The sequence below is a fragment of the Heteronotia binoei genome, chromosome 1, assembly GCF_032191835.1.
Source record: "Heteronotia binoei isolate CCM8104 ecotype False Entrance Well chromosome 1, APGP_CSIRO_Hbin_v1, whole genome shotgun sequence".
In the NCBI taxonomy this organism is placed as follows: domain Eukaryota; kingdom Metazoa; phylum Chordata; class Lepidosauria; order Squamata; family Gekkonidae; genus Heteronotia; species Heteronotia binoei.
The window spans coordinates 212,632,937-212,657,218 of record NC_083223.1 but is presented as its reverse complement, the minus strand read 5'-3'; the positions used below and the strand labels follow the sequence as shown (position 1 = coordinate 212,657,218).

The window sequence follows — 24,282 nt, the reverse complement described above, 5'->3', positions numbered from 1 at the left end:
AGAGCGGTGGTGAGCTTGCCGTAGCCCTCTATTCTCTGCCACTAAAACAATGCGTGGGGCAGCAGCAGAAGCAGCCCCCAGCCCCTGCTCAAGTTAAAGGGGCCGCGAAACAGCTGATCCATGGGCCCTTTAAATTGGGGTGGGGGCTGCTTCTGATGCCAGGAGCTCTAGGGCGAATAGGTCCTAGGCAAGCGACCCACCTGTGCTCCCCCGCCACTGCAGCTCTCCCCCCACTCGCCGATCCTCCTCGCCCTGCTTGCCATAACTGCTGCCTGCCCACACACTATTTTAGTGGCAGGGAAGGGAGGGCTACGGCGAGCTCACCACCACCCTCTCTTCCCCACCAGTAAAATAACGTGCGGGACCGGCAGCAGAAGCAGCCCTCGCGCCAGTTAAAGGCCCTGCGGATCAGCAGCTTTGCGGGCCCTTAACTTGTGCAGGGCTGGGGGCTGCTTCTGCTGCTGAACCACATGTTATTTTAGTGGTGGGGAAAAGAGGGCGGTGGTGAGCTCGCCGCAGCCCTCTATTCCCTGCCACTAAAACAATGCGTGGGGCAGCAGTCCCCAGCCCCTGCTCAAGTTAAAGGACCGCGAAACAGCTGATCCAAGGGCCCTTTAAGTTGGGGTGGGGGCTGCTTCTGATGCCAGGAGCTCTAGGGCGAATAGGTCCTAGGCAAGCGACCCACCTGTGCTCCCCCGCCACTGCAGCACTCCCCCCACTCGCCGTTCCTCCTCTCCCCGCTTGCCACAACTGCTGCCAGCCCACACGCTATTTTAGTGGCAGGGAAGGGAGGGCTGCGGCGAGCTCACCACCACCCTCTCTTCCCCACCAGTAAAATAACATGTGGGCCGGCAGCAGATCAGACGCCCCCAGACAACTTAAGGGCCTGCGAAACAGCTGATCCAAGGGCCCTTTAAGTAGTGGGGGGGGGGTCTGGGGGCTGCTTCTGCTGCCAGGAGCAGCTCTAGGGTGAATAGGCTCACCGCCACCCTCTCTTCCCACCAGTAAAATAACATGTGAGCCAGCAGCAGAAGCAGAACCCCCTCCCCCCGCACAACTTAAGGGCCTGCGAAACAGCTAATCCAAGGGCCCTTTAAGTAGTGGGGAGGGGGGTCTGGGGGCTGCTTCTGCTGCCAGGAGTAGCTCTAGGGTGAATACGCTCCCCGCCACCCTCTCTACCCTACCAGTAAAATAACGTGCGGGACCGGCAGCAGACGCAGCCCTCGCGCCAGTTAAAGGCCCTGCGGATCAGCAGTTTTGCGGGCCCTTAACTTGTGCGGAGCTGGGGGCTGCTTCTGCTGCTGAACCGCATGTTATTTTAGTGGTGGGGAAAAGAGGGCAGTGGTGAGCTCGCCGCAGCCCTCTATTCCCTGCCACTAAAACAATGCGTGGGGCAGCAGCCCCCAGCCCCTGCTCAAGTTTAAGGGGCCACGATACCACCGCTGATCAGCAGGTCCTTTAACTCAGGCTGGAAGTTGGGACTGCTTATGCCCCCTGGCCCAGAAGCCACCTCACCCCTACACTGGAGCCATGGCAGAGGCCCCAGGGGCTGGTTGGGGCCCCACAGAAAGGGGGCCTCTTCCAGAATTTGGGGGTCTGTGCTCCCACAGGCCCCCTCATAGCTATGAGCCTGCTGCACCATGCACTATATTAGTTATCGCTCTGTAAAATAGTTTTCAGTAAAGTTTAATTTGTCATTTTATATAAAGTGTTGGGTGATCTGTATAATATGCTTCCAAGAATATAATAATTATCCAACAGAAAGAAAGGGTGTTTTTAATGTTCAGGACATATCAGCACACTGCACTCTCAACTCAAAAACCCCGCACCTATTTACATACAGGAAGAGTTAAGTCTCTCACTGTGTGCATTATAACCTTGCTTACTTTTATTTGCATTATTTCCAGGGTAGTCTCAATTTTTCTGCTTTCTCCTACTTTAATGTGGTCCTGCCATTCCATCGCTATCCTACTACCATTCTTACTGACCTTCCGGCCGAGCAAGCCAGCGCCAAGGCTTCTCTGTCCTGACAACCGTTGCCAGGTGTTCCTTCTCATCGGTGATTGGTCCATTTCATGTCCTTCGATTCCGTACAGAATTAGGGAAGCAAAGAACAAATGCGCGTGCGCGAAGCTCTATTGAGCTTTCGGACTGTCTTAGTCTTGCCTGATTCAAAACTTTATTTCTTTTGAAGCTGTGAAAGAACTGTCTGCTATGAGATGTGAAGCATGTTAATTTCATAGGTTCTCTGTAGGGTCAATTAGGGGCTGCGGTCTTTTTTTTTTTGTAGATGAAATTCTCATGCAGATAGGCAAACCTGCTTCCGTACTAAGGTCCTAGAAAGCGGTGGACACACAAAAAGGTCCTTTTATAGAGTCGTCGCAGGCGCGTGTCTGTCTGCTTGGCAGTGTAGGAGGAGGACCGGCGCGTGTAGCCCTGGGGAGCTGTTCCCGCATACCGCCATGTATTATAAATTCAGTAGCTTCACACAGAGGCTGGTTGGGGCCGGCGCTTCTTCTGCTTATATTCCGCAGGTAAGGGGTAACCCTCCATGCTTTCTTGCCCATTATTGGGGACTTGACCTTCAGTGTCTTACACCAAATCAGGAGTTTTGTTTGTTTGTTACGGTCCTCACGAGGCCCTTTTTTCGCAAACGGGATAAATAACGAGGAGAACTTGGAAATATAGATTTTAGCGTGGGGACTAGAGGATATCAAGGAGAGCACGTGGCCTTCGGGGAGGGCACCTGCTCTGTCTGGGAATCTGCTTAATGTTAAGGAGGTTAGAGTGAGGAGACCTGGATTCAGATCCCAGGTCAGCCGCGAAGCTTACTGGGTGACCTTGGGTCAGTCAAGTATCATCACGTGGTTAAATAAAATAAAATGAAAAATAAACATGCGGCGTACACTTCCCTAAGCTTCTTGGAAGGACTGGAAAAATGTAAATGGTAAGAAGTGCAGCAACTGGAAGCACGAGAAGACACAGAGGACGATTTGTATGGGCTTGGGTGACCTTCAAAGCTGTAAACTTGTAGCCTGAAGAAAGGCCAGGTCAGAAATCTCATTGGGCTTTGCTGATGAGTCATGAAATGTCTTGATTGGCCCCTTTCTCCCTCCACCCATCGCTTTTCACAAAAAGGGAAGAAACTGCACTGGGAGCTAAACTGATTTTGTGCTGGGGTTCTTTTGGTGTGTTTAGCTTTTGATTTTGCTATGTTAGCTTGGTTTTGGGGGAAAGAGGGCGGTGGTGAGCTCGCCGCAGCCCTCTATTCCCTGCCACTAAAACAATGCGTGGAGCAGCAGCAGAAGCAGCCCCCAGCCCCTGCTCAAGTTAAAGGGGCCGTGAAACAGCTGATCCATGGGCCCTTTAAGTTGGGGTGGGGGCTGCTTCTGATGCCAGGAGCTCTAGGGCGAATAGGTCCTAGGCAAGCGACCCCACCTGTGCTCCCCCTCCACTGCAGCTCTCCCCCACTCGCCACTCCTCCTCTCCCCGCTTGCCACAACTGCTGCCAGCCCACATGCTATTTTAGTGGCAGGGAAAGGAGGGCTGCGGCGAGCTCACCACCACCCTCTCTTCCCCACCAGTAAAATAACATGTGGGCCGGCAGCAGAAGCAGACCCCCCCAGACAACTTAAGGGCCTGCAAAATAGCTGATCCAAGGGCCCTTTAAGTAGAGTGTGTGTGGGGGGGGGGGCGTCTGGGGGCTGCCTCTGCTGCCAGGAGCAGCTCTAGGGTGAATAGGCTCACTGCCACCCTCCTTTCCCACCAGTAAAATAACATGTGGGCCGGCAGCAGAAGCAGACCCCCACCCCCCGCAGAACTTAAGGGCCTGCGAAACAGCTGATCCAAGGGCCCTTTAAGTAGTGGGTGGGGTGGTCTGGGGGCTGCTACTGCTGCCAGGATCAGCTCTAGGGTGAATAGGCTCACCACCGCCCTCCTTTCCCACCAGTAAAATAACATGTGGGCCGGCAGCAGAAGCAGACCCCCCCACACACACAATTTAAGGGCCTGCGAAACAGCTGATCCAGGGGCCCTTTAAGTAGTGTGGGGGGGGGGTGGGTCTGGGGGCTGCTTCTGCTGCCAGGAGTAGCTCTAGGGTGAATAGGCTCACCGCCACCCTCTCTTCCCACCAGTAAAATAATATGTGGGCCGGCAGCAGAAGCAGACCGCCCCCCCCCCCCCGCAGAACTTAAGGGCCTGCGAAACAGCTGATCCAAGGGCCCTTTAAGTAGTGGGGGGGTGGTCTGGGGGCTGCTTCTGCTGCCAGGAGCAGCTCTAGGGTGAATAGGCTCACCGCCACCCTCTCTTCCCACCAGTAAAATAACGTGCGGGACCGGCAGCAGAAGCAGCCCTCGCGCCAGTTAAAGGGCCTGCGGATCAGCAGTTTTGCGGGCCCTTAACTTGTGCGGGGCTGGGGGCTGCTTCTGCTGCTGAACCGCATGTTATTTTAGTGGTGGGGAAAAGAGGGCGGTGGTGATCTCGCCGCAGCCCTCTATTCCCTGCCACTAAAACAATGCATGGGGCAGCAGCAGAAGCAGCCCCCAGCCCCTGCTCAAGTTAAAGGGGCCGCAAAACAGCTGATCCATGGGCCCTTTAAATTGGGGTGGGGGCTGCTTCTGATGCCAGGAGCTCGAGGGCGAATAGGTCCTAGGCAAGCGACCCACCTGTGCTCCCCCGCCACTGCAGCACTCCCCCCACTCGCCGCTCCTCCTCTCCCCGCTTGCCACAACTGCTGCCAGCCCACACGCTATTTTAGTGGCAGGGAAGGGAGGGCTGCAGTGAGCTCACCACCACCCTCTCTTCCCCACCAGTAGAATAACATGTGGGCCGGCAGCAGAAGCAGACCCCCCCCTTCGCACAACTTAAGGGCCTGCGAAACAGCTGATCCAAGGGCCCTTTAAGTAGTGGGGGGGAGCTGGGGGCTGCTTCTGCTGCCAGGAGCAGCTCTAGGGAGAATAGGGCCTAGGCAAGCGACCCCACCTGTGCTCCCCAGCCACTGCAGTGCTCCCCCCCACTCGCCGCTCCTCCTCTCCCCGCTTGCCACAACTGCTGCCAGCCCACAGGGTATTTTAGTGGCAGGGAAGGGAGGGCTGTGGCGAGCTCACCACCACCCTCTCTTCCCCACCAGTAAAATAACGTGCGGGACCGGCAGCAGACGCAGCCCTCGCGCCAGTTAAAGGCCCTGCGGATCAGCAGTTTTGCAGGCCCTTATCTTGTGCGGGGCTGGGGGCTGCTTCTGCTGCTGAACCGCATGTTATTTTAGTGGTGGGGAAAAGTGGGCGGTGGTGAGCTCGCCACAGCCCTCTATTCCCTGCCACTAAAACAATGCGTGGGGCAGCAGCTCCCAGCCCCTCCTCAAGTTTAAGGGGCCACGAAACCACAGCTGATCAGCAGGCCCTTTAACTCAGGCTGGAAGTTCGGACTGCTTATGCCCCCTGGCCCAGAAGCCACCTCACCCCTACACTGGAGCCATGGCAGAGGCCCCAGGGGCTGGTTGGGGCCCCACAGAAAGGGGGCCTCTTCCAGAATTCGGGGGTCTGTGCTCCCACAGGCCCCCTTATAGCTATTAGCCTGCTGTACCATGCACTATTTTAGTTATCGCTCTGTAAAATAGTTTCCAGTAAAGTTTAATTTGTCATTTTATATAAAGTGTTGGGTGATCTGTATAATATGCTTCCAAGAATATAATAATTATCCAACAGAAAGAAAGGGTGTTTTTAATGTTCAGGACATATCAGCACACTGCACTCTCAACTCAAAAACCCCGCACCTATTTACATACAGGAAGAGTTAAGTCTCTCACTGTGTGCATTATTACCTTGCTTACTTTTATTTGCATTATTTCCAGGGTATTCTCAATTTTTCTGCTTTCTCCTACTTTAATGTGGTCCTGCCATTCTATCGCTATCCTACTACCTTTCTTACTGACCTTCCGGCCGAGCAAGCCAGCGCCAAGGCTTCTCTGTCCTGACAACCGTTGCCAGGTGTTCCTTCTCATCGGTGATTGGTCCATTTCATGTCCTTTGATTCCGTACAGAATTAGGGAAGCAAAGAACAAATGCGCGTGCACAAAGCCCTATTGAGCTTTCGGACTGTCTTAGTCTTGCCTGATTCAAAACTTTATTTCTTTTGAAGCTGGAAAAGAACTTTCTGCTACGAGATATGAAGCATGTTAATTTCATAGGTTTTCTGTAGGGTCAATTAGGGGCTGCGGGGTTTTTTTTGTAGACGAAATGCTCATGCAGATAGGCAAACCTGCTTCCGTACTAAGGTCCTAGAAAGCGGTGGACACACAAAAAGGTCCTTTTATAGAGTCGTTGCAGGCGCGTGTCTATCTGGTTAGCGGTGTAGGAGGAGGACCAGCGCATGTAGCCCTGGGGAGCCGTTCCCGCGTACCGCTATGTATTATAAATTCAGTAGCTTCACACAGAGGCTGGTTGGGGCCGGCGCTTCTTCTGCTTATATTCCGCAGGTAAGGGGTAACCCTCCATGCTTTCTTGCCCATTATTGGGGACTTGACCTTCAGTGTCTTACACCAAATCAGGAGTTTTGTTTGTTTGTTACGGTTCTCACGAGGCCCTTTTTTCGCAAACGGGATAAATAACGAGGAGAACTTGGAAATATAGATTTTAGCGTGGGGACTAGTGGATATCAAGGAGAGCACGTGGCCTTCGGGGAGGGCACCTGCTCTGTCTGTGAATCTGCTTAATGTTAAGGAGGTTAGAGTGAGGAGACCTGGATTCAGATCCCAGGTCAGCCGCGAAGCTTACTGGGTGACCTTGGGTCAGTCAAGTATCATCACGTGGTTAAATAAAATAAAATGAGAAATAAACATGCGGCGTACACTTCCCTAAGCTTCTTGGAAGGACTGGGAAAATGTAAATGGTAAGAAGTGCAGCAACTGGAAGCACGAGAAGACACAGAGGACGATTTGTATGGGCTTGGGTGACCTTCAAAGCTTTAAACTTTTAGCCTGAAGAAAGGCCAGGTCAGAAATCTCATTGGGCTTTGCTGATAAGTCATGAAATGTCTTGATTGGCCCCTTTCTCCCTCCACCCACCCCTTTTCACAAACAGGGAAGAAACTGCACTGGGAGCTAAACTGATTTGTGCTGGGTTGTTTTTGGTGTGTTTAGCTTTTGATTTTGTTATGTTAGCAGGAACTCATTTGCATATCGGGCCATACCCCCTGACATTGTTTCAGACAGGGCTTTTTGTAGAAAAAGCCTAGGAGGAACTTATTTGTGTATTAGGCCACACACCCCTGACACCAAGCCAGCTGGAACTGCATCCCTGTGCATTCCTGCTCAAAAAAAGCCCTGGTTTTGAGTGCCTTTGTTGAGAGAAATGCTTACATGTGTATTTAAAAGAAAACGTATCTTATTTCTTTGTATGTTCTGTGCTTAAATGATACATTTATATGTTGTCTCAGGTGAAGGCTCCTGGAAATATCCTATTTTAAGCCATATGCTCTACTTTAGGGGTGACCAAAATTGCTTATTATAAGAGCCACGTAGAATAAATGTCAGATGTTTGAGAGCCACAAGATATGAACAAATACTATGCACATGTCTTTATTAAAACTCTTAAGCTTTTATTTGCACAGGAAGATAAAATACATATGTATGCATTTTATAACACAACCACACGAGGAGACTTTTAAAATTTGTTTTATTGTAAGCCTTATTGAGATAAAAACTGGGAAACAAAAACTGGGAATAACAGTCCCCAAAAGGCCAGCATAGGGAATTAATTTTTGGCACCAGTGGGAGAAAGAAACGCACATGTATCACATAAATCACAGATTACCATTTGCATACTTATGCATCACTCTTTGTCTTGATGCCAAAGTTGGTAAATACAGCTCTTACAAAAGTTATGAAACTTAGAGGGGACCCTGCACTGACCCTCCTTCCAGTGGCTCCCTTAGTTCGTGTGCTCTCTTTCCCCACTCTAGGTCTCCAAGCGACCTTTGTGGTGGAGGAAAAGAACTTGCAAGCCTATTTCCACTTACTTCCCCACTTCACACATGATGGAAGTAGTTGCTTACCTATGGGTCAGCGCTCAGAGGCTGGCTGGGGTCCCAATGCTAAGCATGCTTACTTAAGAGTAAGCCCGCATTAAGTTTATCCTCTGGGAGCCACAGAACACATGTGAAAGAACCCATGTGGCTCCTGAGCCACAGTTTGGCCACCCCTGTGCTAATGTTTCAAAGATCAAACTAATGTTTCATACATAGAAAAGTCCTTTTCACACAAAGTATTCTTGTATATTATGACAATACACGCAGGCACACCATCCACAATACATTGCAGAAGGCTCTACCTGCAGTTCTGAACATTTGGTATATTATTTTGCACATTCCTCTTTTGCCTTTCCTGCAAGGAATTTGGAGCAATGTATGTTATTCTCCTATCCTGGTTTCATTTTCATGGAGGTGGCTCTATGTGACTTCAGGCTGTCTTGAAGGAGATAGATTATCTAGATCAATTTTAATTGGGAATCATGCCTTTGTTGGGATCAAAACAGCACTGTTTGCATTGACTTTGCTGGGAGAGCAGCAGGGGAACAAATGTTTTGTTCATTCTCCTGGACCTTTCAGTGGTTTTCAGTTCCATCATCATGGTATCCTTCTGGAGAGGCAGGATGGGTCAGGAGCAAGGGACACTGTGTTTCAGTGGTTCCAACCTGATTTGACTGATTTCAGAAGATGGTGCTTGAAGACTCTTAATAATGTCAAAGGATTTTATAGAGGCTGCTTCCCCATGGTGTTTAACAAAACATTTGTTCCCCCGCTGCTCTCCCAGCAAAGTCAATGCAAACAGTGCATTTTAAGCTGCCCCTTGCCAAAGGCTGAGCACATCTCACAGAGGTCTGAGAGGAGCAGAACAGAGCAGAGCAGCTCTGATTGCTGAGACAGCTGGAGAAGTTGCTGAGAATTTCTGAGTTTTGAAAGACTTCATTCTGAGGTTTATGGGACTGCCTAAAATTCTGAGTTGTGATAGCTGGGGAACTGCTGTTTGTTTGGTTGAGTGGGCTAAAGGTGAAAGTGATTGAGAGTGATTGCTGCTGATTGCTTAGGAGTGCCTCTGCACCACCCTCCTTGCATTTTAAGCTGCACCTTGCCAGAGAGCTAAAGGGCTCTTGGCCTATGGCTCTTCGCCTAGGGGCTCTCTAAGGACCAGGAACCCAGATCCCTAATTTCCTTGTTCTCCAAATAAGATAAGTTGACCCTCCAGAAGGGGAGCCACTTAAACAAACAGCATTTAAAGAGGACCGTATATTTTAAAATCTATCTATCTATCTATCTATCTATCTATCTATCTATCTATCTATCTATCTATCTATCTATCTATCTATCTATCTATCTATCTATCTATCTATCTATCTATCTATCTATCTCATGAAGATAGAATGCCAGCAGGAGGGTGGGGGCTTTCCAGTGTTTTGCACTGAGTGTCACATGTATGACTATCTGCCCAAAGGACAGAAGTCTTGGGTGTGTGCTCGATGCAAGTAGCTCCTGGTCCTTAGGGAACGAGTTCGTACCCTTGAGGCCGAGGTGACTGCCCTGGAGAAGCAGAGACGGTCAGTTAGGCACTTGGGGAAGACTCTCGGGGGCATATTAGATGAGCCCTGCTCTAAACGTAGCAGCCCCGTTGCTGCCAGAGAGCGTGAGGGTCGAGAGGGAACAGGGCACCGTGCTGAGGATAAGGGGAATGCGCCCTCAGAAGGGACCTCTTCTTCGGTTGTTAGCGGGAATCCTTTCACAACAAGGAACCATCCTTGGGCAGGGGGAGAGGGAGGGTCTTGGTAGTTGGTGATTCGATCCTTAGGCAAGTAGGCAGCTGGGTGGTGAAACCGCGTACTGACCGTATGGTGACTGGCCTGCCTGGTGTGAAGGTAGCGGACATTACGCGTGTAGTAGATAGGCTGATAGTGCTGGGGAGGAGCCTGTGATCGTGGTGCATGTTGGCACCAACGATGTGGGGAAATGCAGTTGTGAGGTCCTGGAGGAAAAATTTAGGCTGCTAGGTGGGAGACTTAAGGCCAGGACCTCCAAGGTGGCCTTCTCAGAAGTGCTACCTGTTCTACGTGCAGGGCAGGAGAGACAGGCACAAATTAGAAGTCTCAATGTGTGGATGAGACGATGGTGTAAGGAGGAAGGGTTTGTTAGGCACTGGGATGCTTTCTGGAACAAGCGGGAGCTGTATGAAAGAGACGGTCTCCACTTGTCCCCGGATGGAACCAGGCTGCTGGCGCTTAAAATCAAAAAGGTGGCAGAGGGGTTTTTAAACTAAATCTTGGGGGAAAGCGGACAGGAGATGAAATGTCTCTGGTTCAGGAGGACTCGTCTCAAAGAGATGAAGGGTTGGCTGCTATTTTTCTACTGGGTAATGGATCAGAATTGTCCACTGTGATGGTGACAAACAGTATGGACTGTCTGCCAGAGTCTCGAGGCGGCAGGAGGAAGGTGGCGGGCCTAGCTTGCCTAGGAAATTATAGATGTTTGTATGCAAATGCTAGAAGTGTTCGACGTAAAATTGGTGAATTGGAATGTTTAGTGTTGGGAGAAAACATAGACATTGTGGGAATTACAGAAACTTGGTGGAATGAGGAGAATCAGTGGGACACGGTGATTCCTGGATATATCGGAAAGATAGGGAGGGAAGGGTTGGAGGTGGGGTGGCTCTGTATGTCAGAGAGGATATACGGTCCAGTAAGACTGAGGTCAGAGAATTAGATTCCCTTCTAGAAATGCTTTGGGTTGAAATAGAGGGCCCAAAAGGAAATGTAACTATGGGAGTTTGTTATCGCCTACCAAATCGAAAGAGAGAGGACGATTATAATATGATGGAAGGCTTAAAGATAGCGGCTAAACGTAAAAACTGTGTCATAATAGGTGATTTTAACTACCCGCAGATTGATTGGGTCAATATGTGTTCTGGTCGAGAGAAAGAGATTGAGTTTCTTGATGCTCTCAATGACTGTGCTGTGGAGCAGATGGTCTCAGAACCTACCAGGGGTGGAGCGATCCTGGATTTGGTCCTAAGTAATGCCCAAGACTTGGTGAGAGATGTAAAAGTGATTGCGCTGCTTGGGAGCAGTGACCATAATGTTATTGATTTCACCGTTTGTATAAATAGGGAGTTGCCCAAAAAGACCGCCACAACCACGTTTAACTTTAAAAGGGGTAAATTCTCTGAGATGAGGAGGCATGTGAGGAGGAAACTGAAAAGAAAGGTAGATACGGTCAAAACCCTTGGGGAAGCTTGGAGACTATTTAAAACTATAATCCTAGAAGCTCAGATAAAATACATACCACAAGTTAGGAAAGGCATAAACAGGCATAAGAAAAGGCCTGCATGGTTAACAAACAAAGTAATGGAAGCTGTAAAAGGTAAGAAGGACTCCTTTAAGCGGTGAAAAACCAGTCCAAGTGAGATTAGTTAAAGGGAACACAGGCTGTGGCAAATCACATGCAAGACTGTGATCAGGCAGGCAAAAAGGGACTATGAGAAGCATATTGCAAAAAACATAAAGACCAACAATAAAAAAATTCTTCAAATATATTAGAAGCAGTAAACCAGCCAGGGAGGCAGTGGGGCCCTTGGATGACCAAGGGGTAAAAGGATTACTGAAGGAGGACAGGGAAATGGTTGAGAAGCTGAATGCATTTTTGCCTCCGTCTTCACTGTGGAAGATGAGAAGTGTTTGCCTGCTCCAGAACCACTAATTTTGGAAGGGGTGTTGATAGACCTGAGTCAGATTGAGGTGACAAAAGAGGAGGTCCTATAACTGATAGACAAATTAAAAACTAATAAGTCACCAGGTCCGGATGGCATACATCCGAGAGTTCTGAAAGAACTCAAAGTTGAACTTGTGGATCTTCTAACAAAAATCTGTAATCTTTCATTGAAATCTGCCTCCGTTCCTGAGGACTGGAAGGTAGCAAATGTCACCCCCATCTTTAAAAAGGGTTCCAGTGGAGATCCGGGAAATTACAGGCCAGTCAGTCTGACTTCAATACCGGGAAAGTTGGTAGGAAGCATTATCAAGGACAGAATGAGTAATAATAATAATAATAATAATAACAGATTTTATTTATATCCCGCCCTCCCCGCCTAGGCGGCTCAGGGCGGCTAACAACATTTCACACGATTGACATAAATAGATAAAACTTTAAATTTAACAATTAAAAAGAAATTAAACATAAAAAACAGTTGATTAAGTTAGGATACATAATTCAAATTACATTAAATATATCTGGCAGCAATAAAATTGTTTGGCGCTGGTTCTGCCAGTTTAGATAGTTCCGTGATCGTATTATAGATGGCGGTTCTTTATTCTTAGCAACTCAGCAGTCGATATCAGCATAGGCTTGTCTGAAAAGGGCGGTCTTGCAGGCCCTGCGGAACTGGTCAAGGTTCCGCAGGGCCCGCACTTCCTCCGGAAGTTGGTTCCACAATGCCGGAGCCGCGGCTGAAAAGGCCCGTGTTCTGGTGTTTTGAAGTTTGACCTCTCTCGGCCCAGGGATGGTCACTTTATTTTTACCCATTGACCTCAGTGCCCTCTGGGGTTCATATGGGGAGAGACGGTCCCTTAGGTAGGCTGGTCCTCGGCCATATAGGGCTTTAAAGGTAATAACCAACACTTTGTACTGGACTCGGTAGGTAATTGGCAGCCAGTGCAGTTCGCGCAGCCCCGGCCGTATGTGCTCCCATTTCGAGAGCCCCAATAGTAGCCTGGCCGACGCGTTCTGCACCAACTGCAACTTCCGGGTCCGGCACAGAGGTAGCCCCAAGTAGAGGGCATTACAGTAGTCCAATCTTGAGGTGACAATCTTGAGTAGGCACATTAATGAACACGGGTTATTGAGGAAGACTCAGCATGGGTTCTGTAAGGGAAGATCTTGCCTCACTAACCTGTTACATTTCTTTGAGGGGGTGAACAAACATGTGGACAAAGGAGACCCGATAGATGTTGTTTACCTTGACTTCCAGAAAGCTTTTGATAAAGTTCCTCATCAAAGGATCCTTAGAAAGCTTGAGAGTCATGAGTAAAAGGACAGGTCCTCTTGTGGATCAAAAACTGGCTGAGTAATAGGAAGCAGAGAGTGAGTATAAATGGAGTGGAGGACGGTAAGCAGTGGGGTGCCGCAGGGCTCGGTACTGGGTCCCATGCTCTTTAACTTGTTCATAAATGATTTAGAGTTGGGAGTGAGCACTGAAGTGGCCAAGTTTGCGGATGACACTAAATTGTTCACGGTGGTGAGAACCAGAGAGGATTGTGAGGAACTCCAAAGGGATCTGTTGAGGCTGGGCGAGTGGGCGTCAACGTGGCCAAGTGCAAAGTAATGCACATTGGGGCCAAGAATCCCAGCTACAAATACAAGTTGATGGGGTGTGAACTGGCAGAGACTGACCAAGAGAGAGATCTTGGGGTCATGGTAGATAACTCACTGAAAAAGTCAAGACAGTGTGCGTTTGCAATAAAAAAGGCCAACGCCATGCTGAAAATTATTAGTAAGGGAATTGAAAACAGATCAGCCAGTATCATTATCCCCCTGTATAAATCGATGGTGCAGTCTCATTTGGAGTACTGTGTGCAGTTCTGGTCGCCGCACCTCAAAAAGGATACAGCATTGGAGAAAGTCCAGAAAAGGGCAACTAGAATGATTAAAGGGCTGGAACACTTTCCCTATGTAGAAAGGTTGAAACGCTTGGGACTCTTTAGAAGATGAAGAAGATATTGGATTTATATTCCGCCCTCCACTCCGAAGAGTCTCAGAGCGGCTCACAATCTCCTTTACCTTCCTCCCCCACAACAGACACCCTATGAGGTGGGTGGGGCTGGAGAGGGCTCTCACAGTAGCTGCCCTTTCAAGGACAACCTGTACCAGAGCTATGGCTGACCCAAGGCCATTCTAGCAGGTGCAAGTGGAGGAGTGGGGAATCAAACCCGGTTCTCCCAGATAAGAGTCCGCATACTTAACCACTACACCAAACTGGCTCTTTTTAGCTTGGAGAAACATCAACTGCGGGGTGACATGATAGAGGTTTACAAGATAATGCATGGGATGGAGAATGTAGAGAAAGAAGTACTTTTCTCCGTTTCTCACAATACAAGAACTTGTGGGCATTCGATGAAATTGCCGAGCAGACAAGTTAAAACGGATAAAAGGAAGTACTTCTTCGCCCAAAGGGTGATTAACATGTGGAATTCACTGCCACAGGAGGTGGTGGCGGCCACAAGCATAGCCACCTTCAAGAGCGGTTTAGATAGAAATATGGAGCAGAGGTCCATCAGTGGCTGTTAGCCACAGTGTGTGTGTGTGTGTGTGTGTTTGTGTATATATTTGGCCACTGTGTGACACAGAGTGTTGGACTGGATGGGCCATTGGCCTGATCTAACATGGCTTCTCTTATGTTCTTATGTTCTGATCTTCAGGGAGCCGCTCGGAGAGACCGTCTGGGGATTTTGTCATGAAATGCCACCCATATTTTTCCTTAACAGCTGAGTCTGGTGGGACTGTGGAAGGCTTTTATAAGTGCCTAGAGCAGGGGTAGGGAACGTTGGCTCTCCATATGTTTTTTCCTACAACTCCCATCAGCCCCAGCCAGTATGGCCAATGGCTGGGGCTGATGGAAGTTGTAGGCAAAAAAACATATGGAGAGCCAACGTTCCCTATCCCTGACCTAGAGAAAGTAATGGAAAGGATGGGGGCCTGGAGATTGAAGTACTGAGGTACTGTTGGACAATTAAAAAACTGTTTGAGGGCATCCCCTGCCATTGTACATTACCATTTCCTCATCCAGCATCTTAGAATTAGGCACAAACATTGCTTTTGGTGTCCCATCTGCTCTTTATCCTTTTTATTCTCTGGTGCGTCTTGAATCTTTGTGAAAATGGAGCCTGGCCTTTTCACTCTGGTGGTCTTTGGCTGCAATGTAGGGCTTGTTGTGTCCTTTTCACTATAGGTGATGGATATCCCCCTCTCCTCAAGAAGATAGTATCAGGTGGGTAGCCGTTTTGGTCTGCAGTAGGAAAGCAACATTTAAGCCCAGTAACACTGTATCCTGACCTGTGTCACCCCTGACTAGACCAATCTTGTCATATCTCGGAAGCTAAGCAGGGAGACCTCCAAGGAATACCAGGGTTGTGATTCAGAGACAGACAGTGGCAAACCACCTCTGAACATCTCTTGCCTTGAAAATCCTATGGGATCACTATAAATTAGCTGTGACTTAATGGCAACAACAAGATGACCCTACTCAGAGGCGTGAAACTGTTGTGGCAGAGCATAGATAGCTATAAATGGCTTTGCATGAGATGATCAATATATGTGTCTCTCTTTCTCTCTGCTAGGTTATAAAAATAATGAATTTATATCTCCACAATCCCACCTTTCTGCCTCACAAAGGCAGCTTACAAATTAAAGCATTTTCAAATCACTCTCCACACAAAAACATATGTCATAAAAACAAAGCTAAAATAAATACTCAAAAACATACATCCAGTCAGGGCAGGAAGTAGGAATCACTGTGGGAATGTCAGATGAAACAAGTTTCACCTGCTGCAGAAACTGACAACTTTGATACCTATGGTTTCTCCTTAATAAGTGGTTTGCTTCTGCTTAGATCCTGTTGGACCTCTAAGTAGTTATTCATAATGTGGATTATTTTTCGCCAACATTTGGAAAAATATGGACAGGGTATTGGAAATCATTTTACAGGAAATTTGTTTTTTGCATGAATATGTCCATCTGTGTCTACTGGTGATGCTGACTTAATCCCATGCAGATTTATGAAGTTTTGAAAGATTTGATGCTGGTGAAGCTATTGGACTTCTGTATGAAGTTACTGAGTGTAACTATTTGGAGCCTTAGGATTGGTTGTTATCAAAACATAGCTAGCTCTATATTTCATTATTAGTAACAAGAAGCTATTGTTTCTGTCCTAAATACATGTTTGAAGGATGTGGTGAAATGGATTAGGTCAAAGTTATATCCAGGCAATATTGATATTATGCTTGCAGGATAATTTCAGATTGTGGAGGAATTTATTGTTAATGAAGTAGTGGTATCTCCATTGGATCAGACTGGGGGTCTTCAGGTAGTTCTTGTTGAGAAATCAGATGCAGCTATGGTTAGAATTACTTGCAATTTACAGCCACTGCATACACTCTGTCCATTCTGGATTAAGAACACTTTATGTTGATCAATGCTTTTATAATTTCAAGATGTAATTACTACAAGATGTAATTACTCCTCTTAATGAGTTCTTAGAAGCACCCTGTAAATGCTTTAGATTGAATAGATGTGTGAAGTTCAGCCCCATTGGCCTGGGCTACAGCCCATGTGTCCCCACAGCTTCATTGCCCTTTCCTTTTTTCTGGCATCCTGTATCACTCCTGTTCCAGTGCTGCATGGAATTTTGTTTTTGCTTCAGCATTGTCTTCTTTAATTACTCCATTGTTTAACTCTGCCTTTTCCTAACGTGTTTTTGCTTAGGTATCCTATGTATCCTTTTTCTCAAGTCATTGTTTATCAATGTACTTGTCTATTATGCTCCTTTTTCTTAAAGGTATCCTGTTTCTGGGCTCTGTCTGTGTCATGATCAAACCAGATTTAGTGTACAAGACCCATCTAAGAAAGATATTTCTTAAGGATGTATTGGGTTTTCTACACTTTTAAAAAGGCTAATTTGCAACCTCTACCCCCAGCTACTTAAAAGATCAGGGAAAGAGGGTGCTCAGCCCTTTCCTTTCCATGCCTCTTCCACAATTCAAAAAGCCTCTCTAAAGCTGCCATTGGCTTTCATGGGGGAATATGTGAAATCAGGCACCTGACCCCATGCATTTTCCTATTAGAGCTAATTGCACCTTCGGAGAGGCATTTTAAATCAAGGAACAGATACAGAAGGAAATTGCTTAACACCCTTTCTCCTACTGTGACCCTACCTGGTTTTCCAAAGCAGCTATCTGTAGTTGGAAAACAGCATTTTCAAAAACCTGCAGAAGACACCAATATTGAGTCTTTATGTCAAGTACACAGGTGCAGTATACCTTTGTAGAGCCCATGTGCCCCTTTCCCATCCAAACTGACACTGTACTTATCAGCATTCCGCTGCAGTCTCTTCTCAGTTACATGTTCACAAATACTGCTCAGTTCATGGGTGGTGTGGTTTGGCCTGTTGTGTGTGCAGGTATAAAAGGTATCTGCTGTTCGTTTATTTAAATATTTATACCATACATTTGTTCCCAGTGCGGACTCAAGAGTACCTTACAATATCATATTTTCTTCATCCATTTTACCTTTGCAACAACAACTGTGAGGTAGGCTAGGTTAAGCGTGTGACCGGCTCAAGGTCACAGCAGATAGCTTTGCTGGGAATTCAGATCTGTGTTTTTTCCCCAGTTCCTGGTCTACCATTCTTAACTGCTACACCATTCTGGTATATAGCTGCTGAATTTCAACCACAGAGGTTCTTACTACATGATTTTTAAAATTAACTAGTATCAAATAGTTACCCTGACACTTGAAAAATGTATTTTAAAATTGCCTTGATTGACAGACATTTGATAGGTGAACAAACAAAAACTAATTAATAGACTTCATTCCAAGCATGCACTCATTAGCCTTGTTAAAATGCAAATTTAATATCAAGCATATTGTGTTCATACTGGCTGTCTGGAATACTAAGGAAGAGAATTAATGTGCTGCTAATTGTGATGGCAGTCTGTAGCCACTTTCCTTCACTGTAGACTTACTAAATTCACTGGAGCTGCTCCTGTGTAAATGAGTTATGAATTGCTTGGGTGTACACAGTAAAGCCATTCAGAATTAACAGCATCTCAGCTTTTCATCAGCAAAACTGGAATGGATAAATGAAGATATGCTGGGTTGTGAAGGCGGCACATTCAGCTCTTAATTGAAGAATTTTTTCTAGGGATGTTCACTAATGTGTTCAAACCTCATGGGGAATAAAGGCCAAATGACTCACTAGCTGTATGTGAAATTTCCTGGACCAGGTTCCTTTGATCTATATTGAAGAGTTAAGTTCTGGTTCTGTTAAGATCATCCAGCTTGGAAGACAAAGAAGCAGCGGACAGGTTCACAGAGAAGCCCTCCTTTCCCTTTCTCCACCCACTGCTCCTTCCTTTTCTTCTACTAAAAGTACCCTGACCATTTGTACTGAACTAGTAAACAGTGACTAACTATTACAAGGTTGTTTTTATCAGCACTAATAAATGGGAAACTGGAAGGTATGTTGAGATGTTTTTAGAAAATACTTCTCTTACAATCTTGAGCACAAGCAAGTAATCTTCACGCCCAAGTTTTCTGCCCAAACCTAGTTTCAGCTGCATAATTTCAGTCGAATTTCATCTAGTGCTTAACTTCCCTTAGCATGTCTTAGTTGAACCATATCTATCTGTAGATCAGACTTTTATTAATAGTTTTAAATAGCTGTATAATCCTTACAACAGTCATACTCAGATGGTTTGGGAGCCACATGTGGCTCTTCTGATCACCCTTCCCCAGTGTGGCACCCATTCAATGTTCCAGGAAACTACTTGTCCGGGGGAGGGGCTTATGGTTGGCAGGTGGTTACCACCTTGAAATGCTAGAGAGACTGGAGGACAGGTAAGCTGCAAGCCTCCCCAAGCTTTGGACCTCATTCTGGGGATGCAAGAAAAATACTCAACCTCTCCAACAGCCCTACCCAGTTCGCTTTCGCTGCTGCCTCAGCAGTGTCATTCCATCACTAATGTGGCTGTCAGGAGGAGAGCAAGCTAATGGCTGAGAAGAGAAAGTAAAGCTATCACTATGGCAGCCTCCCAGGAAAAGAGCAGTTTGGCCACTGTGGGGGTGGGGATGGTTTTATTCCCCTTTCTCCAAGGCTAGCTGCTCTTCTGGGTGCTTTACAAACAACTAAACACTGTGATATGCTGGCTAATGTATTAGTAAAACTTTTATTAAAAGTGTTTTTATCACAAAGCTATTTGTCACATTAGAAGGAAGTACAATATAACAAAAAAGTCCATTCAATGAGCGCCTGGTTTAGACTCATTTCATCAAATTCTTTCTCATGGATATTCCTGTACATATCAAGGTTATCAGCTTCCTGTTATATTTTGTGTATGTATTAAGAGCAAATCAGTCCTTAACTACTACTTAAAACAGATGCAAAAGCTTTCTGGATTGACTGGTAAATGCTCTCTACAACCTCTTTGTTTCTTTCAAAATTATCATCCTGGAATAAACCATGGTAGTTATAACAAGATACAACGCAAAGCTGAATGGGAGTAACTTTTTAAATTTTAATTTAGAACTGGTAACTTTCCTATGTGCTGTTAGCCTATGTAACTCCATATTGTAACCAAACACTAACCCATGCAACCTTGCTCCAGCAACTAACTAACATTTCTGTGCATTTCAAACAAACTGTGATCACTGAAGGGTGACAGATAGCCTCTGGTCAACATCTGCAGGTGGCTCTTTGAAGCCGAGCCGGTCAGGCTCTCTCAGCAGGACTCCATCCTCCCATACTGATAACAGACCCTGGGAAACAGACTGTTGTCTCTAGCCGTGTGAAAGATTGCTTTATTGTTGTCACCAGAACCACATAAAGTGTATCCAATGCTAACTTTCGATATCAGTGTTATCCTGTACCTTCAGCTCTGTAGTTCTCAATAAACGCCTATACTTTGCAACAAGTCCTGGGCCTCGTTTGGAGTTCTTCCAGTTCTGACACTTAGGTGCTTAAATTTATATGGAGCAAGCTAGTCCTGAACCTAATCTGTTGCAAAAGATCAAAGCAATCAATCAAAAGCCTTCAGAATTTAGGTTGCACTATGCTTTTTTTTCTGGCTAGCAAATATGCTCATTTTTAACACAAGACAGTTCTAGAATGATTCTTTAGCAGATACAAAAGTCTTCTAATTATTACTGGCAAAATGCTCTCTACAATAGGCTTAAATACTAATTCAAGGAAACCACTCTAGGTAGCTCCATGCAACTGTGTGTTGAGTATTTCTTAAAGGTACAGAACACCATGTCGCACTGATCAAGTTATTAGTGGCTGAAAACTATGTATAGTATTTCCTCTCAAATGCTTTTTAAATATGTGTATTTATTCTTCAGGAATTAACTGGGCTCTATTTCTTACATTTACTGCAAAAACTACCCATCAATACTATATGAATGTTTTTAAACATTCTAAAATCATACCAGAATTTAATTACTCCCCATTCTAATGGAACACCATTTATGAATCTTTATTATAGGTAGAACTTTACTAACTTCATTGATTTCTTAATTTGTTACTATGATCAAGGAACTGATCCTTATTGGAAACTTACTTCTAACAAGGTTATTCCATAGAAATATAATACGGAGTTCCAGAAGATATGATTTGATTTAGGGAGGGATGGTGGCTCAGTGATAGAGCATCTGCTTGGTAAGCAGAAGGTCCCAGGTTCAGTCCCTGGCATCTGCAACTAAAAAGTGTCCAGGCAGATAGGCATGAAAAACCTCAGCTCGAGACCCTGCAGAACTGCTGCCAGTCTGAGTAGACAATACTGGCTTTGATGGACAGAGAGTCTGATTCAGTATGAGGCAACTTCATATGATAATTACCAACATTAATGGGGTGGTGTACACAATGTCGCTACATGTGTCCTTTCAAATTACTACAGATAGGCCTGGTTCAAATACAACTTTATAATTAATTCATGTGTTCCTACATACATAGTGCAATATCCCCACTCCAAGCAGAAAAAACAACAACATGGGAGCCTAGGCAGACTCACTCTTGCCTAAGTTACTGTGTGCCATGCTGGGAAGAGAGTGAGAAGGTAGAAAAGAAAGCCTTTCCAGATACACAAGAATTAGCTAAACATTAATGTGGGGATGGACAACTCTACATGCTCAGAGGTACTCTAGTAATAAAAAGATTATTGATTCATTTATGCTATTGTATGTGTGTTTGGTGAAGTGGTGCACAGCAGTTTTATGGCTTAGTTTGTTGATGCTAAATGCTAACGCAACTCTCTGGTATTTTATCAATTTCATAGATTAACAGACTTTAATTTCTTTATTTATTCAGGGGCTCAAACCAGTGGTAGCCGTTGAATCAGCACCTCTGGTTTTTGCAACACCAACTAAACTCGCCTCCGATGCCTCACCAGCTGTTGAGTATATGGGTAAAAACAAGGTTCCAGAACTGCAAAAGTTGTTTCAGGTGAGAAGAAACATTTTATTTTACTGAAAGTATAATTAATTTTCTTAGAATTGTGTCCCTGACAAGCCAGTAATAGGGGCCGTGAATGTGTACTATACTCAATCTCTTGTGCAGTAATGCTGGCCCTTGATGTTTGTTGTTGTACTATCAATTTCCTGTATATGTTAGTCTATAGTTCTGCCTTAAGAAAATTTGAAGCACATTGTATTACATCAGATTTATTTGTAATCTAATCAAATTTGGATTAGAGCTATTGGATTAGAGTGGTAATGATTTTACCACTCCTCCTTTTCTCCTGTTAGATCTTGTATGCTAGTTTCCATAAGTGCTTATGGAAGACCATCTCTGGTCTTTGGAGCCTTCCCCAGACAGACTTGTTCTGTTTCAGGGCTGTGTGCCACTCATGACTACAGAGTTGCATTTCTTAGAATTCTGTCCTCAATACCAGTTTCTGGACTTCACAAAAAAATGAACAAACACGCAGCCTCAAGAAACACAGGGACTACTCATAAAACAGCAAAAAGCCCACCTTGAAGGTGAACAGATTAATTGTTGGCATAACCTTTCAAATCTAATTTGTTATGGGCATGAGAAGTTTATCTATAGTTGTCAGATATAATTAATTGTTGGGAGAGGAAGGAAAGGATTAGCTAAAATTAGGCTAGTAGCCCCCTGCATTGTAATAAAAGTTAAGCATTACTATGCACTGCATGTGCACATCTGCAAGCAGATTACATTTCATGCATTTATCTTTATATGTAGTTTGGTTCTAATTGTGGTGGCATTTAAGAGACTGTCTCATTCTTGTCAAGCTATTCATGCAGTCTTTATGTGTGGCCTTATGTTAAGAGTAGTTGAGACTTCAGGAAGCATTGTAGTGGATACATGTGATGAGGCTGTTTTGGATCAATATTGGCTTATTTTGCATAATATCTTCCTCTTATCATGGAGAATGTTAGGGAGAACACCTTCTTACAACAGAGAATTCTTTGCTTTCTCTTTGGCTATTAACACTGGGTTTGTGAACCATAGTGTACTTTTCTGGGGGGAAATTGAGCCTCCTGAACTTTACTTGTTTATGTCTGCAAGGAACACATGGCTCAGATTTTAAGACTTATAGCAGAAGTGAATCAACAGAGGTCCATGAATATGTAGAGCAAGTGTGGGGTTGGGAATGATTTGGGTTGACTCTACCACTGTTAGGATAGCCATCTCGTCTCTTGCCCCTCTCTTATTCTTCTGGGGTAAAAGGAGCTGCTACTTGACCCACAGGGGAAAGAATACGAGTATCTGTGTGATGTCTTTGTAGCTTTTCCTTACAGGTCAAATAGCAGCTGAAGGGAGACCTCCATTAAGAAAGCAGCATGAAAGAACTGGGTAACAGACACAGTTATTTGTACTATAGTTATATATATATATATTAACTGGTGGGAAGTCTCTTTGCTAATCTCTTACCATTGTCTCTAGTTTGGCTTTTAGAAAAAGTGTCTTTATCATTCAAGAAAATGATGTAAGCCTCTTCAGGTCCATATTACGGAGAAAGACGGGGTATAAATGAAATAAATCCAGCTTCGACTATTGGGTTGTTGCATATCAGTTTTCTTGTTTGTTTTCATTTAATCTTTGAGGCTTTCACATTTACCTTCAGTAGTAGGAATGGTAACATACATGCATTGACTCATACCTTGTTTTTTTATTTCTGACAGAAACCTGATGGTCTGCCAGTACATCTGAAACGTGGAGTTCCTGACAAACTCCTTTACCGGACCACTATGGCACTAACAATAGGAGGGACCATTTATTGTCTGATAGCACTCTATATGGCTGCACAACCACAAAGACAGAAGTGAATGATCCCAGTTGAACGGGCATAGATAGAAACTCTGTGGCAAGAAGACTTACCTTTAACTCCCTACCATTACAATATGATCAATGCAAATTCTTGGGAATTCAGTCTGATGTTAAGAGAAGTGATTAGGGAATGGTTATATTTTTATGCTTAGTATTGTTAAGGATAAAGTTAATACTGGATGATTCAGATTTGCAGATTACTCTTCACACCCTTCACTGAACCAGACCTAAAACCATCAGCCTGTGTATACTTCTAGCAACAAGGTCGTGTTTTAAGTTTGGTGGCAGAAGCTGGAAAGGAAGCCGTGTATACCCATGCTTTACCACCACCTGCCCTGGGAGGAGGGCATAAAGAGATGCTAAAAATATACTTGATCTGTGGAAGTTTGAAAACAATAGAGTTAAATACCGGTTTACTCCCAAGTTGGCAAATTGATCATTTTTAATAACAATTTGAACTGGAACCTACCTTTTCAAACTCAGTTGAAAGGCCTAATTATGTAAATGTGTGCTTCTCATTGAGTAATATTTGGCAAAGTGCCATAGTGCTCCAGCAAGTTTGCAAGCATTCTGTTCTAAAGGTCTCTCTGCTTTAATGGCCCCACCTTTGTGAGCATATCTCTCGGGTGTGGTGTTGCACTTATGATGGGTTCTGTCTTAGCAATGCAATTTCATCATGTGATTTCCCCGAGATCTCTCTCTAAAATAAAGTTCTACTTGTTTATTGGTGGAATAAATACAGCAGTATGAATACTGGATCCTTTTAGATGTTTTTTGCTGCAGTGGGTAACATGAAATGGGGTTAAAAATGTTACACTTTTTTCATTTTCATCAGAAACACACAGAATGAGTGATTTCTTGAACATGGCAGGTGACTTTTGTCCAGGCTTTTGATAGCTGAAACACACTGCCGTATTAAAATGGAAGGCGAAGTTCAGTTGCACACAGCAAACATTTATTTTTGCTGTAGGTAGGTGTGATCAGCTCTCAGGTGAGTCAGCTACTTTTGATTCTGCTGGTATCACTGATCTGGGCAAGCTAGCAACATAGAGAGGTATGTTTGTAACATACCTCTCACCCCCTTCCTGTTGTTTGCAGCTTTTAGTCTTCCTAATAGTTGAACTCTTAATACCTCTGACAAGATGAGCATTGACTCATGGAGCTTATGCTGGAATAATTTTTTTCAC

At 45.3% G+C, this 24,282-nt stretch overlaps 1 protein-coding gene across 3 annotated transcripts; it reads left to right on the top strand.

Annotated features, from left to right (window-relative positions):
* The first annotated feature begins 2,035 nt into the window (after positions 1-2,035).
* On the top strand, positions 2,036-23,853 carry LOC132577714 (cytochrome c oxidase subunit 7A-related protein, mitochondrial). Of its 3 annotated transcripts, none has more exons than XM_060247478.1 (3): positions 2,036-2,534; positions 21,110-21,244; positions 22,951-23,853. In XM_060247478.1, exons 1-3 carry the CDS (start codon positions 2,463-2,465, stop codon positions 23,092-23,094), a joined length of 351 nt encoding a protein of 116 aa, XP_060103461.1. In that variant the 5' UTR covers positions 2,036-2,462; the 3' UTR covers positions 23,095-23,853. The 3 variants fall into 3 exon arrangements, with proteins under 3 accessions (XP_060103461.1, XP_060103460.1, XP_060103462.1); XM_060247477.1 differs by lacking the exon at positions 2,036-2,534 and adding an exon at positions 6,249-6,472; XM_060247479.1 differs by lacking the exons at positions 2,036-2,534; positions 21,110-21,244 and adding an exon at positions 6,326-6,472.
* The last annotated feature ends 429 nt before the right edge of the window (positions 23,854-24,282 follow it).